This window comes from Danio rerio, chromosome 5 (assembly GCF_049306965.1).
Source record: "Danio rerio strain Tuebingen ecotype United States chromosome 5, GRCz12tu, whole genome shotgun sequence".
Classification (NCBI taxonomy): Eukaryota; Metazoa; Chordata; class Actinopteri; order Cypriniformes; family Danionidae; genus Danio; species Danio rerio.
This window is the reverse complement of record NC_133180.1, coordinates 73,862,501-73,877,500: the sequence shown is the minus strand read 5'-3', so window position 1 is coordinate 73,877,500 and position 15,000 is coordinate 73,862,501. Positions and strand designations below refer to the sequence as shown.

General features: G+C 39.7%; 1 protein-coding gene across 2 annotated transcripts in view; it reads right to left on the bottom strand.

Moving 5' to 3' along the window:
* The window catches only part of zgc:152816, a 30,412-nt gene that overhangs the window by 4,608 nt on the left and 10,804 nt on the right, over nucleotides 1-15,000 (bottom strand). For both annotated transcript variants that reach the window (NM_001077760.2, XM_073951062.1), the window contains 8 exon segments: nucleotides 4,411-4,547; nucleotides 6,118-6,261; nucleotides 7,171-7,296; nucleotides 7,614-7,751; nucleotides 8,135-8,151; nucleotides 10,694-10,778; nucleotides 12,814-12,954; nucleotides 14,889-15,000. The exon segment at nucleotides 14,889-15,000 is cut by the window's right edge and continues 174 nt beyond it. In NM_001077760.2, the coding sequence (NP_001071228.2) occupies nucleotides 4,411-4,547; nucleotides 6,118-6,261; nucleotides 7,171-7,296; nucleotides 7,614-7,751; nucleotides 8,135-8,151; nucleotides 10,694-10,778; nucleotides 12,814-12,954; nucleotides 14,889-15,000 (900 nt within the window).

The following is a 15,000-nucleotide window of genomic DNA, read 5'->3' as shown; positions in this document are numbered from 1 at the left end:
CTCGCTCGGCCGCCGCATCTGGCTCGATTGACTTGGGTAGTGAGTCCAGGCATCCGGAGTAGGTCCAGCAGAGGTAACATTAGTCAGTCTGAGCTCTAAGAGATAAGTCTCCGGCAGGCGAGAATCTAGCCGGAACTGTGTTTTGCTATCTGGGTGGCTAGGCGTGTATCAGCAAACTAATAAAGCCCGAAAAAAGCCCTGAACTTAGCGAATAAACAGTGTTCCACCAGGATCATGTATGTCAGAAACTATAGTTTACTGCTGAACTCATTTTGTCATGGTAAAATAACACAGAAATCGAATAATAACATTTCAGTCTACTTCAGTCTCCTGCCGAAGCTCAGACGCGCTGCTTTGAGAAACTGTCAATCACAGCTGTCAATCACGATGACACGCCCAGCATTAAATTACTGCTAAAAACAAACTGTTTACAAAAATGAAGATCTGCACCTATTTCAGCACAATAACCAGTGCCTTAATCGACCAGAACTATCTTTCGGGACATTTTATTGCAAGTGTAATATTTTTTTTTATTTGGGCTCAAGTCTCCTTCATTAACACGGAGGAGGCGGGCTTTATGACTTGTACTGCAGCCAGCTCCCAGGGGGCGATCTAACGGCCGAAACCTTCACTCAAACGTAGGCTTGCGGCACACTTGGGTTCAACGCTAAGGATTTTTTCTACTGGCCCAATCAGACCACTGGTTCAGATTTTTACTTGCCCTGCCAATATTTTCACTGGCCCCACCAAAAAAAGTTAATAGCTATTTCTTAGCCACAAATAAAACAAAAACGTGTAAAATGTTTGTAAATCTAAAATTTTAATATTTAAAAAATGTTAATAAATGTGTAATGAGCAAATTCAAAGCGTTTTGAAACAAAAGTTGGCTAAAGACCTGCCAAACAGATGGAAAACTGAACATAACTTAATTTTTTTGGTCATGGTGTACACTCGTATATGTCTGCTTCCAAGACGTTAGAAACAAATGTTTTCCTTTAACATTATCATTTGATGTTAGTGCCATGTTGCTGTCTCTTTGCTGTACTAATAACATGCTTACAACATCAAATCAGATAAGAACCGAGAAGGTAGCATTTGAAGGCTTGAAAACACAAACTGTTTTTCAATTCTAAGACTGTATTTGCACGCAGCTGACAAATAGTCACAGGCAAATTAGGGTGCTTTCACACCTACACTTTTGTTTCGGAACGTATCTCGTTTGCCCAGTTAGCGCGGTTCGTTTGGCATATGTGAACAGGGCAATCGCGCTCTGTTCCGCGCCAAAGTAATCGCTCCGAGATCGCTTGAATGAGGTGGTCTCGGCTCGATTGAAACGAACCCTGGAGCGGTTCGATTGCAGTGAGAAAGCGATCCGATCCGAGCGCGGTTATATGACAGTGTTTTATGGATATGTAATAGGCTTACGGCTACATGAAGAGAGAATTATGAGTAGGGCGGGAAGTTTCGCAAGTCTCCGGATGCCCGCAAACGAGTGATGATCTCCCGGTAATCTCGTGTCTCTCTCCCAGTCCTCAAATAGGCATCATCGCGCACCCTTCTCACCCCTCCCCACCGCATCTCTCCTCAGACACATCGCGCGCGCACCCTGTCAATCACCACCAAACCACCACCTCTCCTGACAGCTGAGCGGGACGCTGCAAAATAAACCCTGACACTCTGTCCAATGTAAGGAGAGTTTACTCGCACGTGACTTGTTTTAGCTCTTTTGGTCCGATTAGAAACTTTGCAGTCTGAAAGCGAACCGCTCCAAGAGCAAAGAGCAACAATGTAACAATTTTAATCTCTGTTTCGGAACAACTGAATCGATTCACAGGTGTGAAAGCACCCTTAAACTTTGGTGACAAGACAGCAGTGGCCCGATCGGGCCAGTAACGATCCTGTCTACTGTCCCGAGCATCTCACACGCTGGCCCCGGGCCATCAGGCAGTCCATATTGTTGAACCCTGCTAAGCTTTAGTTATAAAACGACTAAGTTTTGCTATGGTTACGCCTTCCATCCACAATACCCTGGAGATTTCGAGCCCTGAAAACGAAGCTTTTTGAAAACGCTGAAGAGGCCATTTTGTTTTTAAAACGCTGCAGCTCCATGTCCGTGCGGAAAAGGAACAACGGAGACATCTGAAAACGGTGGTGTTGGTTGGGGCTTGTTCCTCAATATTAGGCTAGTGCACACTGTTCAGTCTTGCATCCTTTCCTTGTAAGTTCAGACTTTGCGAGTGTGATGTGGAAAACAAACTCCCGAGGACACGTCGGGTAAATCTTCAAATGGCCTTTATAACATCATTCACATCACCCTGGCTACATTCTTTCACTATCTTAACAATAAAATAAGGAACTGCCTATTTTCATTTTGATATTAACAACTTAACTGACACCAAAGATGTTAAGGCATAGTGTAGCTGCATATTTATATGACCGTCATCTTTACTATATGCATATTTATAACAAAACGGAGCCTAAAACACAACTGCCTCTAGTCATTTTCAGGGATAAATATAAAAACATAATCTCTCTTTTGCTGAATATCACTTTTAATAATCAATAATGGCAGTTATAAAAGTATAAAGTACAATAAGTTTATAGGCTACAATATAGACAAGCAATCGGTCAAATAAGCAGTATCAGTGTGTTTACATAGATTAATATATTAACTTATCTTTGCAAAATCAGCCAAAACATGTTACCGGTGAATAGGGCTGGGCGATTTAGCAAAAAAAAAAAAATCTAGGTTTTTTATAAAGTTTGACTGATTCACGATTTCGGTTTCGATTTTTTTTTTTATTGTGTGACTAGTCTTCTCAAAACATTACAACAACATGACTGAAGTAACATTCTCTTTAAAAGTAACTTGAAAAACCATCTGGTTAAGGAACATTGTATTTTTAATGGCCATGTCATACAAAAATCGGTCAAGGTGTAAATAAATGTAAAACAAATTCACGAGTTAAATAGCGTTGCTGAAGATTTGAATAAGAAATATTTGTGTAAATATTGCACGTGCAGGAATACAGAGGTATTTTTTGCAAGTTTTGCTGAGCGTAGGAAAGATTGGCTGTCAGCTCGGCTTTGACTTTGTCTTCTGATTGAATGACAGGTTGTAATGCTGCTGCCTTTTTCTTAAAAAAAGGACTGAACATGGAAACTGTAAAGCCTAATTTAACCCAATGTGTGAAGTTGTGGACGTATAGCAGGAGCAAATACAAGCACCAGATGTGTGTCTAATATAAAATATTTAATCTATTTTTCTTTTCCCCCCTTTTAAATACCGATCATTTGATGCGCTTTGCTCCACTCTCTGTATTATGCTGCCTGATCTGTCTGGTTTTCAACTAGGTCCGCTAAATGACGTCATGGGGGCGGGTACTTTCATTTTTACCTCTGCTCGTGTTCAAACCCAAAGATCGGCGCGGTTTTTCACATGGCAGGCTTTTACGTCCTTCATACATGTTGTGATCGAGTTTATCGACTTGATGAGGGAATATGTCTTGACAATCCACACAGACGTGCAACAAGTAAAATCCTACATGACTTCACGCTTTAACAGGCAGTCAAGCAGGTCGCAAACCAGAAGCGCCGCGACCCGGCGGGGACATGACAGTTTAAATTATCACACACCAAACGCGCACATTAGCAGGATATTTAACATGAAACTAATCAGATGGCGCTCTGTGGTGAGGCTGAAATGAGAACTGCTTCGTGAATCGTGGCTGGGCGGCGCTGGTGTGTGTATAGAAACCTGTTTAGAATTCTAAAATCCATGGCGTGGTGCTGTGCTGTGCGTCGCGTCGCCGAGAGGCGCTTCTGGTGTTCTTCCTGCTTCATACAGAGAGTAAACCAAAGCGCATTGGTGCCATTATAATGTATTAAATATATATATTTTTTAAAAAATCATGATTTCTCGATTTGATTTAAAATTAAATTGTCTTAAAACATAAATTCGAATTAATCGAGAGAAAAAAAAAAAAAAAAAAAAAAAAAAAAAAAAAATCGGAAAAATCGCCCAGCCCTACCTGAGAACAAGCAATAGATTAAAAAGACCAAAGACCATTAGATAGAGATTATAATTAAATATCATGTTTAACAACTATAGAGAGATGACACGGCACGGCTGTTATGTGAGGAGGTTTGCTCAAAGCACCCGCTGACTGCCTGGGGCATACGCTGCAGCGCATGATAGAGTGTGTGTGGTCATGTGATCTGTGTTTTTAGTGGTGTAGTGTGGATAGAGATCTTTTTATTAAAAACGCTAGATGAAACTACGTGTGGACAAGGATCAGTTTCATTTTAAAACGCCGTTTTAAAACTAACACGGTGTAAACGAGGCCCTAAACTCCATTAGAGGCAGTTTTAATGAAAACATGATGAAATGAACGAGACGGAATCACCCACCACTGAATCTGAGAGTCTCCGATCTTGCAAATAGCAACATTCAGTATTTGGCCAAACACTGAAAAGCTGCGACGCCGTCGTCTGTACTGCGCAACCATATGTTCAGCAGACTCCGAACTGTCAAACTGCACATAACACTGCAGGAATGCGAAGGGCGACAAGAAAAAAAAGCACAAATTATTCGATTTTAAATGTTTAATTATTCGATTGTTTTTCCAAATCTCATTACAAGCTGGAAAACATTTGAACTTTTCATACACATCACTCCAGCATTTTTACATTTTTATTTACACACATACAGTTGAAGTCCTGAATTATTAGCCCCATTAAGATTTTTCCCCAATTTCTGTTTAACCAAAAGATTTTTTCCAACACATTTCTAAACATAATAGCTTTGATAACTCATTTCTAATAACTGATTTATTTCATCTTTGCTATAATGACAGCACATAATATTTTACAAAATATTTTTCAAGATACTAGTATTCAGCTTTAAGTGACATTTAAAGGCTTAACTAGGTTAATCGCAAGATTATAAAGGGGGTTGTCGATTTCCAAAACCAAATTCATTTTATTAAACTATCAGAATAACAATATTTTATCCATAGCCTACTGATGAACATAATAGTAGTTAATAGTAACATTGTTAACATGTTAAAGATAAATCTTAATAATAAACAATACATAAAAAGCAATCAGTCTTTCAATGTCCTGGGAACCACAGGGGTGATAACATTATATTAAAGACACAGCAAACTGCATCAGATGCAGCAGATTTATTTTGTCACCAGGTTAAACTCTCTGACACCTCATGTATATTAACATATAATATGATATAGGCCATAGAGGATGGTCTCAGAGGTGCATTCTGCAAAATTAAATGATGAATAGACCTGGGAGTGGCGAGTCACTGGGATTGTTATTTTGGGGTTGCAGGCTGAAAGGTTTGTAAAAACCATTACTTAAGGAGGCTAATAATATTGATCTTAAAAAGTTTTTTTCAAAAATAAAAAACTGCTTTTATTCTAGCCGAAATAAAATAAATAAGACTTCTCCAGAAAAAAGAAAATGTTATAGGAAATACTGTGAAACATTCCTGTTAAACATTATCTGGGACTTCATTTTGACTTCAACTGTATAAATACAGTTGTATAAATACAGTTGAAGTCAGAATTATTAGCCCTGCTGTTTGTTTTTTTCCCCAATTTCTGTTTAGCGGAGAGCAGATTTTTTTCAACACATTTCTAAACATAATAGTTTTAATAACTCATTTCTTACAACTGATTTATTTTATCTTTGCCATGATGTAAATAATATTTGACTAGATATTTTTTAAGATAGCTATACAGCTTAAAGTGACATTTAAAAGGTTTACTAGATAATTAGGTTAGGGTAATTAGGCAAGTTGTTGTATAACAGTGGTTTGTTCTGCAGACTATTGAAAAAAATATAGTCTAAAGGGGTTAATAATATTGACCTTAAAATTATGTTTAAAAAATTAAAAACCGCTTTTATTCTAGCCAAAATAAAACAAATAAGACTTTAAGAAGAAAAAATATTATACTGTGAAAATTTCCTTGCTCTGTTAAACATCATTTGGGAAATATTTAAAAAAGAAAAGAAAAAAATGCAAAGGTAGGGTAATAATTCTGACTTCAACTGTATATATTTACAAATTAATGGGAAAAAAAACGCGAGTATACATACCATTCCTTGATGTCTGTTCAGACAGAAACCAGTCAGGTTTCCATAACGCTTGGCCATTCTCAAAAGGGTTGATTGTTTGTATTTCTGCCGCATGTACCACTTGTTAGGCAGATTGCCCATGAACACGGTTCTTCCACTAGGGACCTAAAAAAAATAAATAAATAAATAAATAAATATATATATATATATATATATATATATATATATATATATATATATATATATATATATATATATATATATATATATATATATATATATAAAGAAAAAAAGCAGCACTTTTCCGATGGTCCCTTACTGAAAGCTCCGCGCAAGCTCTCCCGGCTAAATGCATAATACGAGGGCTTAAAAGGGACAGTGGTTGAGCGAAAAAAAGAAGAAAAAAAAGAAAAAGACAGCTGCGAAACATAACCAGCTTTGTTTTTTTGTAGGAAACACACTTTAGATCTTTTTAGGGTAAGAGGTTTTTGAGTTATTGCCGCCAAACCAACTTAACCGCACTCATTTCTGCCGCCCTCCTGAATGTACAGCGCCCTTAGCATTTGCCTATACTGCCTATGCCACGGGCAGGTGTTACCCCATATTCTCTGACTATCAATGGTCACAGAATATGGTGTAACACCGGCGCTCACCTCCCTCACGACAGAGCGCATAGGAGATAAATGACGTCAGTACATAATAACCGGTTATGATTATTACTGAACCGATACCGAATTGTCCGCGTCTGCATCGCGGTGCACCGAAGAAACTATTCATTTTGACAACCCTAGTAACAAAAATGGAAGTAATAATATTATTTTTGGATATATAAAATAAATAATATATTATTTTTTTAGATATATTATTGAGGAGGTGAGGGGAGGTTGAGAATGCAGGAAGAGGACAAATAATACTACTACTACTAATAATATTAATAATAATAATACTAATAAAGTAGAAGTCCGAGAAAAGAAAAGAGAAAAAAATAGAAGGAGAAGAAAAGGAAGAAATATAAAAGAAAAGGTGAATTTTCTTTTGTAATTTGTGTATTTTTCAATGTTTTGTTTTCTTTACCTCAATTGTTGTCATGGCAAAGCACATGGTAACAGACACCGGTCTGCCATTTATCATCGCCTTGTGACTTTTGTAGTACTTCACCATTTCCTGGGCTTTTTCAACTGTTTCCAGTTCAAGCATAGCCTACAAAACACACACAAACACACAAAACAAATGTCTCAAATCACAACTTGAAACTGTACGATATGATCACTCTAATTAATAAAACTGAAATCTTATGTGAGAGCATGCCTAAAAACTTGATAACAGAAGTCCTGCATGACTCTATTCTACATCCCTAATCCCACCCAGCTACTAGTTCATTCATTATTAATAAGCAGCAATTAGTACTTTACTAAGCTAAAAGTCATAGTTAATAGTGTGTTAATAATAGTGCCTTAAAATAAAGTGTGACTGAATAAAGTGTATATGAATGCTCCATCCATAAGCGTACCACTGACCTGTTGTTTGATTATAGACAAGGTATATCTCACAAGGCCGCCGAAGGGTACACAGAGATCGGAAAGATTACTGATCAGCTCCCTCATAGTCTCTGCTGGGCTTTTCTTTATAGGCCATATGACCACTACTTTACCATCCTGTGCACAGGAAAACACACAATGCTAATAAAATTCTGGAAATACATACTTTAATACAGCAGTCAAAGAGATAGTTCACCCAAAAATGAACATTTACTCATCCTTCACCCTGAAGTGGCTTCATAGTTTTAAGAGTTTCCTTTTTCTGTCGAACATAAGATATTTAGAAAAGTTGTTCAAAATTAATTCACTTACATAATAAACAAACAAATACTATGGGAGTTATTGGTTACAGGTTTGCAGCTTTCATCCAAATATCGTCTGTGGTGTTCGACAGAAGAAAGAGACTCATAAAAGCTTGAAACAAGATAATGATGACAAAATATTCAGTGTTGGGTGAACTGTGCCTTTAAAGCGTGGTAAATGAGGGATGTAATGCTTACCTGCGGCTCAGATGAATCTGAAACAAACAATCAAAAAAAGTTTATTGTAAGATTTATGCTAATACTGGTGATTCATTTAGATTTAAATAGTGGATAGATATTGATAAATAAAAACTACAGTAATGAATATGATGCTGCACTCCAATTTACATACTATCCGCATAAAATAGTATTCAAAAATTCAATTCGTATTGTGCGTCCATATAAAGCACTATAATTTATGGAATAACTATTGCTAACTGTGTCATTCTAAAGGCTCCTACACACCGGGACGTTTTTTGTTTGCGTTTATCGTCAGCGTTTTACGAGACGTTTTTCAGTGTTCAAACCCAAGCGCTTTTCACTGGCGTCAAGCAGACGAGTATGCTAAATCACTCTTTTGACGTTAGATGGCGCTGCACAACTTTAAGCTTCTGACACCCGGTTATAACACAGAAGAAGAGGAAGAGAGGAAGTTCAAAGTCACACGCTTGCGCTCTAGCGATGAAGAAATGATTATTGTTTACCAGTGCAATAAGCAGCTCCACGTTCATATCGCCTCTGGGCATCTTCTTCAATGTGCGCTCGCATTGACAGTTTTGCGCTTGAGCGCCTCCAAGTGCTGTTTACATTAACTTCAGCAGCTCCGTGCACGTGAACAAAGGTGCCGATCTGATTGGTGGAGAAGGTTTTGACGCCGCGCATCAAAACAAAAAAACGAGCATGAACGAGTTTTTAAAAAATGACGCTTTTGCGCCTGCCGTTTTGCGCGTTGGTGTGCACGATCACATTGACGCCCTTTATTTAGTTACGAGGCATTAAACGACGACGGAAAACGCAAGCAAAAAACGTCTCGGTGTGCACGGGCCTTAAAGCTGTGGAAATCAGATTATATTCCTTAATTTAGGACATGATTGACTTATCTTACTCTAATAACGCACATAGAAAAAGTATAATATAGAGTGCTTGGTAACCAGTGGCACTATAATTAAACAGCGTTACTAACGGCAATTTTTATTTTTTTTTTTTTAGAAACGAGTAATCAAATGAACTAATGTTTCTTCCATTATAAAGCCTGGTTTATACTTCTGAGTCAAGTGACTGGCGTAACTCACGGAGCAGGCAACGCGCGCAGCTGTGCATTTATACTTCTGCGCGCTGTCTCTGTTGGTCTGCATTAACACTTCCGAAACGCTAGTTGGCAGTGAGGTGTAAATGTTCCTCTGTGTCGAGTTTCTTCGCTTCTGTTTTGCTTTTCCTGAACACTTCCTGGAAGTACAAGTGACTCAAACTCGCTCATTTTGAGACAGGAACCGGCGGATGTGCAACAACTTTAACTATGAGGTAAACACAAAACGAAACTTTCCATCCGGAGCTTCTTCACGGGACTCTTGTAAACTTGTAAACAATCGCTCGCGCCATTCGCGCGGCTCTCTGTCCCGCCCAGGCTCGTCAGCGCTACCAAGCCGACCAATCACAGAGCTTGCGCTACGTGTTGTTGCGACGTGTAGTTACATTTTTTGAGAGGTGCACGTCAGTGACGCCGATGGCCACGACGAAGGGCTATGCGTCAGCGCCGTAGCATACGCCGGCGTTTGACGCAAAAGTATAAATCAGCCTTAACGCTGTTACCATTAGTGACAATAAAATGCACGTTACTATAATTGAGAACACTGTACACGTCACCATTTTTCTCAGAAAACATATTCCTAATGCTGCGCTTTAACCAGACGCAGATGAAGCATTAAGCGCGAGTGATTTACATGTTAAGGTCATCCTGTGGTGCGATACGTGAAAATGATGCAGCGCAAAAGATGCAATTCACACGAATGAAGCGGTGCAAAGAGTGTTTTGTGCGATTGACACGCTTAGCGCACATATCGTGTTACAAGTAAATTGCTCGAGTTGGAAAATCTGAACTTCAGCGGACATCGTGCCGCTCCTATCAGGAGCATTCTCTTGTGGGGGCGGGATTTTGACGTAGCGCCTGTCCTTCTGCCGACACCAGACAACAGTTCATCAAACTGGGCTAGACTCAGTCGGAAGCTGAAAAAGTATTGAACACATGAAAAAAGGGAGGTGTAACCGGAGCACCCGGAGGAAACCCACGCAAACACAGGGAGAACATGCAAACTCCACACAGAAACGCCAACTGAGCCGAGGCTCGACCCAGCAACCTTCTTGCTGTGAGGCGACAGCACTACCTACTGCGCCACTGCTTCGCCCTCTTTGTGTCATTTCATTGTTATTACACAAACAAATTTTTCCGTTTTTTTTTTTGTTTTGTTTTGTTTAATTTTTATGTTTGTATTGTTCGGGTTTTTACCAAAATCTGGTTCAATTCCATGTCAACAGCTCCTTTAGACATATTGCCAGGAAAAAAAATGGCGTGTTCAATGTATTTACTTTTTCTTCTTAAAGTACATACTTTAAGGATGTATTTTAAGTAGGCAAAACGAGAGGCAGCATTAGTGATCCTACTGTGAACGATTCATCCCTGCATGTAACTAATTCATTAAAAATACTTCTGGTAGAATTGCTCAAACTTGGCACATATCGGGAGCAGTTCACTGTATTTACCTAAAGCTGAATCTCCTCCTGCAGTGTTGTCCAGTTCATCTAATGTAACAAAATCTTCTATGTCCTCTGGAAATTCCATATCATCCTAAAAAAATGGGACAGATAAAAAAAAAAAGCACACAATTTTTTAGTCAAACCAGATCTAAATGAATAGTCAAGAAGCCATTTATTTTTACTCATGTGCACTAAAAACCTTTCGCTCCACCTCTATGTAAACGGCATGTATTACTTGTGAGTATTTGTAAGTCGCTTTGTATAAAAGTAAAGTTCTTCTGTAATTACAGATTTAGGATTAACCTACACTCACCTTAAGCCTGGTTTATACTTTTGCGTCAAGTGACCGGCGTAACTCACGGTGCAGGCAACGCGCGCAGCTGTGCATTTATACTTCTGCGCGCTGTATGTGTTGGTCTGCATTACACTTCCGAAACGCTAGTTGGCAGTGAGGTGTTAATGTTCCTCTGTGTCGAGTTTCTTCGCTGCTGTTTTGCTTTTCCTAAACACTTCCTGGAAGTACAAGTGACTCAAACTCGCTCATTTTGAGGCAGGAACCAGCGGACGTGCAACAACTTTAACTATGAGGTAAACACAAAACAAAACTTTCCATCCGGAGCTTCTTCACGGGACTCTGCACTTGTAAACAATCGTTCGCGCCATTCGCGCGGCTCTTGGTCCGGCCCAGACTCGTCAGCGATACCAAGCCGACCAATCACAGAGCTTGCGCTACGCGTTGTTGTGATGTGTAGTTACATTTTTTGAGAGGTGCACGTCAGTGACGCCGACGGCCACAGCGAAGGGCTATGCGTCAGCGCCGTAGCATACGTCGGTGTTTGACGTAGAAGTATAAATCAGCCTTTAGTCATATTTGGTTTAGCGCATTAAAGTTTCCATGAAATCAAAAGTTTTTTAGATGTTAGTATCAGTATTGCTAGTTTTTAAAGAGTCACAAAACACATTTTTTGAGCTGTTGACAGTCGTATGTGTCCCACACTGCTAAAAACACTATTAGGACACCTATATTTCACTAAAAAGTGAAAAATTGGTTGTTTTTGCGTTATTTCAAGCAAATTCGCACTTCCGGTTTGAAACGAATTTTTGAAGCTGCGTCACGGTCATGACATAATAGCGTGTATTCCAGCGTGCAGACTGGACGTCTGTGCCAAAGTGTACCGAGTGTAAACATGTTAGCACTACAACCAAACTTTAACCTCATGTAGGATTTTCACTGCATTTTGTGACCGGAATAACACACGCGGCTTTCTGACGCTACCTGCTGTGTGCATCTAAGTTTCCGGGAAATGCATTTTTTTTCTCTCGTTCGCCGTGCGGTATCAAACATTGCATGAAAAATACACGCTTACAGCAGTTCCTCGAATCAAATATCTTGTTTGTCGCGAGGGACATGAATGAATTCCCTGAATGAAAGAGCCAAACTGCAGTTAAAGTCCACCATTTAGTAATTTGGCAAATAATTCGACTACAGATGTCCATGTAAACACAGTCACTTTGTCACCTGTGTGTGTGTATTTTGACTCTGAAACTCAGCGCAACCAAATAGACACTCCCACACCATGCCTCTTTTCTTCCTCCGACACTCCCCCCTAAACAGAGCTGGACACGCCCACTTTTCTGACTTTTTCCAAAGTAGAGGTGTGAAAACACCCTGCTGAAACGAGGGGGTTTCAAGGCCCTTTAAGATATCTGTAAGCCAGTGTGTTCCAAAACAGTGACAAAATTCGCATTAAGAAGATAGAAAATAGATATAAACATGTAAAGCTTGTAGTTTGTCTCTTCCGCCTAAAGAGATCAACTGTATTTTTCACGTCATCTCATACTTCAGTTTCTCATCAAATCTTCTGACCAATCAAATTCTCTATAGTATCGGACATGCTCCGCCCCCTTCAAGATGCTTCCCATTTGATGCTCTTGAGCTCAACCACTCTCACTGGCAGAGCGGTGATAAAGAAAAACACTATTGGCTGGGTAGGAGCTACACTGTCTCAACCTCTCTTCATATTTCGGTTGAGATTACTTCAAACATTGAATAAAACTGCACATTTAAAAGCACTTCATGGGGACACATGCCACACGTGTTGTATTTTGGAGTGTGTCAGACTGACCTGTTCTTCTGGATTGTGCTCTGACTCCTGGTCTCTGTTCTCCTCCTTGGCTACTGAAGGCTCCTCTGTCAACTCCAGCTCCTCAGTCACTTCCAACTCCTCGTCTTCTTCCTTCCCCTTCTCTTCCTCCTCCTCCCCCACCTAAACATATGCGGAGATTCAATATATTATAAACACGAACATACTAAAAAATAATGCTGGGTTTCACAAAATTCCTTCATGGCCCAATTTAAATCGATTAAGATAACTTAGTTTTTTTTTTTTTTTTTTTTACAAATTTAAGTGGATTGAATATAAAACAATTAAGTTGTCACTCAAGTTCATTTTAATGGTGAGCGACGAGCAACCGCTCATTTCAATGGAGAGCGACCATTTATTTTAACAGAGAGCGACAAGCGATGAGTCATTTTAACGAAGAGCGACGAGCGATCGTTCATTTTAATGAGAGCAATGAGCAACTGATCATTTTAACAGAGAGCGAAGAGCGACTGTTCATTTAACCAGAGAGCGATCGTTCATTTCAACGGAGAGTGACGAGCGACCGTTCATTTCATCGTAGAGCGACCATTTATTTTAACAGAGAGCGACGAGCGATCAGTCATTTTAACGAAGAGCGACGAGCGATCGTTCATTTTAATGAGAGCAACGAGCAACTGATCATTTTAACAGAGAGCGAAGAGCGACCGTTCATTTAACCAGATAGCGATCGTTCATTTCAACGGAGAGCAACGAGCGACCGTTCATTTCATCGGAGAGCGACCGTTTATTTTAACAGAGAGCGACGAGCAACTGATCATTTTAAAGGAGAGCAACGAACGACCGTTCATTTCATCGGAGAGCGACCGTTTATTTTAACAAAGAGCGACGAGCAACCATTCATTTTAAAGGAGAGCAATGAGCGGCCGTTCATTTTACCAGAGAGCAATGAGCGACCAATCATTTCAACAGAGAGCGACTGTTCATTACAACAGAGAGCAACCGTCATTTCAATGGAGAGCAACAAGCGATTATACATTTTAACGCAGAGCGATGAGCGTTTATTCATTTTAATGGAGCGATAAGCGACCGTTCATTTTAAAGGAGAGTGACCATTCATTTTAACATGTGCAACGAGCGACCGTTTACTTCAATGGAGAGCGACTGTTTATTTTAACGGAGAGCAATGAGCGACCGTTCATTTCAACAGAAAGCGACGAGCGACCGTTCATTTCAACAGAGAGCGACAAGCGACCGTTCATTTCAGCAGAGAGTGACGGTTCATTTCAACGTAGAGCGACTATTCAATTTAACAGAGAGCGTCCGTTCTATTCAACGGAGAGCGACGAGCGACCATTCATTTTAACGAAGAGTGACTTCCGGCAACCTTTATCTACGCAATTGACAGCGACAGTTGCCGACAAAGTAGGCATGTCGAGTGACGCAACAAAGTTCAGAATCTTTGAACTTTATGTAATGAAGAGCGACGTTCTTGAGCAACAGCCAATAGGAGCACCAGTAAAGCTCACGTGATCCTCTCTCAGCTCCAGCATAGACCAGTTGTATTCTCTGTGCTGTAGACCTACACAGACCTGCGTTTGATAAATAACCGCGATGATATAGAACACACTTTCATCTTGATCATCTTTGTAAATCAGCAATTTACACTGTACACTGAGTGCATGTATATTTAGTGTTTTCTCTGAACAATGTTTACTTTCAGCGGCATGTAAACTGATTCGCTCTCTGTGAATATCACTGTAAACGTTAACTAGGCGACCCCTGTTTTCAATCGCCACCCAGAGCGACAGACACCTACAAAGTCGCAGCTAGTGTGAATGAGGCATTAAACTCGGTTCACAATGACCAGATGGTGAGTAACAGGAACACAAGTATTGGTAGTGGTCAATAAAGATAGATCATAGAGCAAAAAATGTTGTCTAGTTATAATAAAGATAAGGCATTCCAATAGTATATGTTTTTTAAATACCTGTTAAAGTAACCTTATTCATAGCTTACGAACTTTCAGAACTTTTCACACCTTAATAAAAGCTTCAACAATTAATTGCAACTGAAATTTGACATAGGCAGAAGTCTACCTCCATCTTTTCCTGCTCTTCCTGCACTTCCTCCCCCTCTTCCTGCTTGTCTTCTTCCTCTACCTTCTCCTCTTCCTCCTCAGTCTTGACCACACTGCCGTCAGTTCCCTCC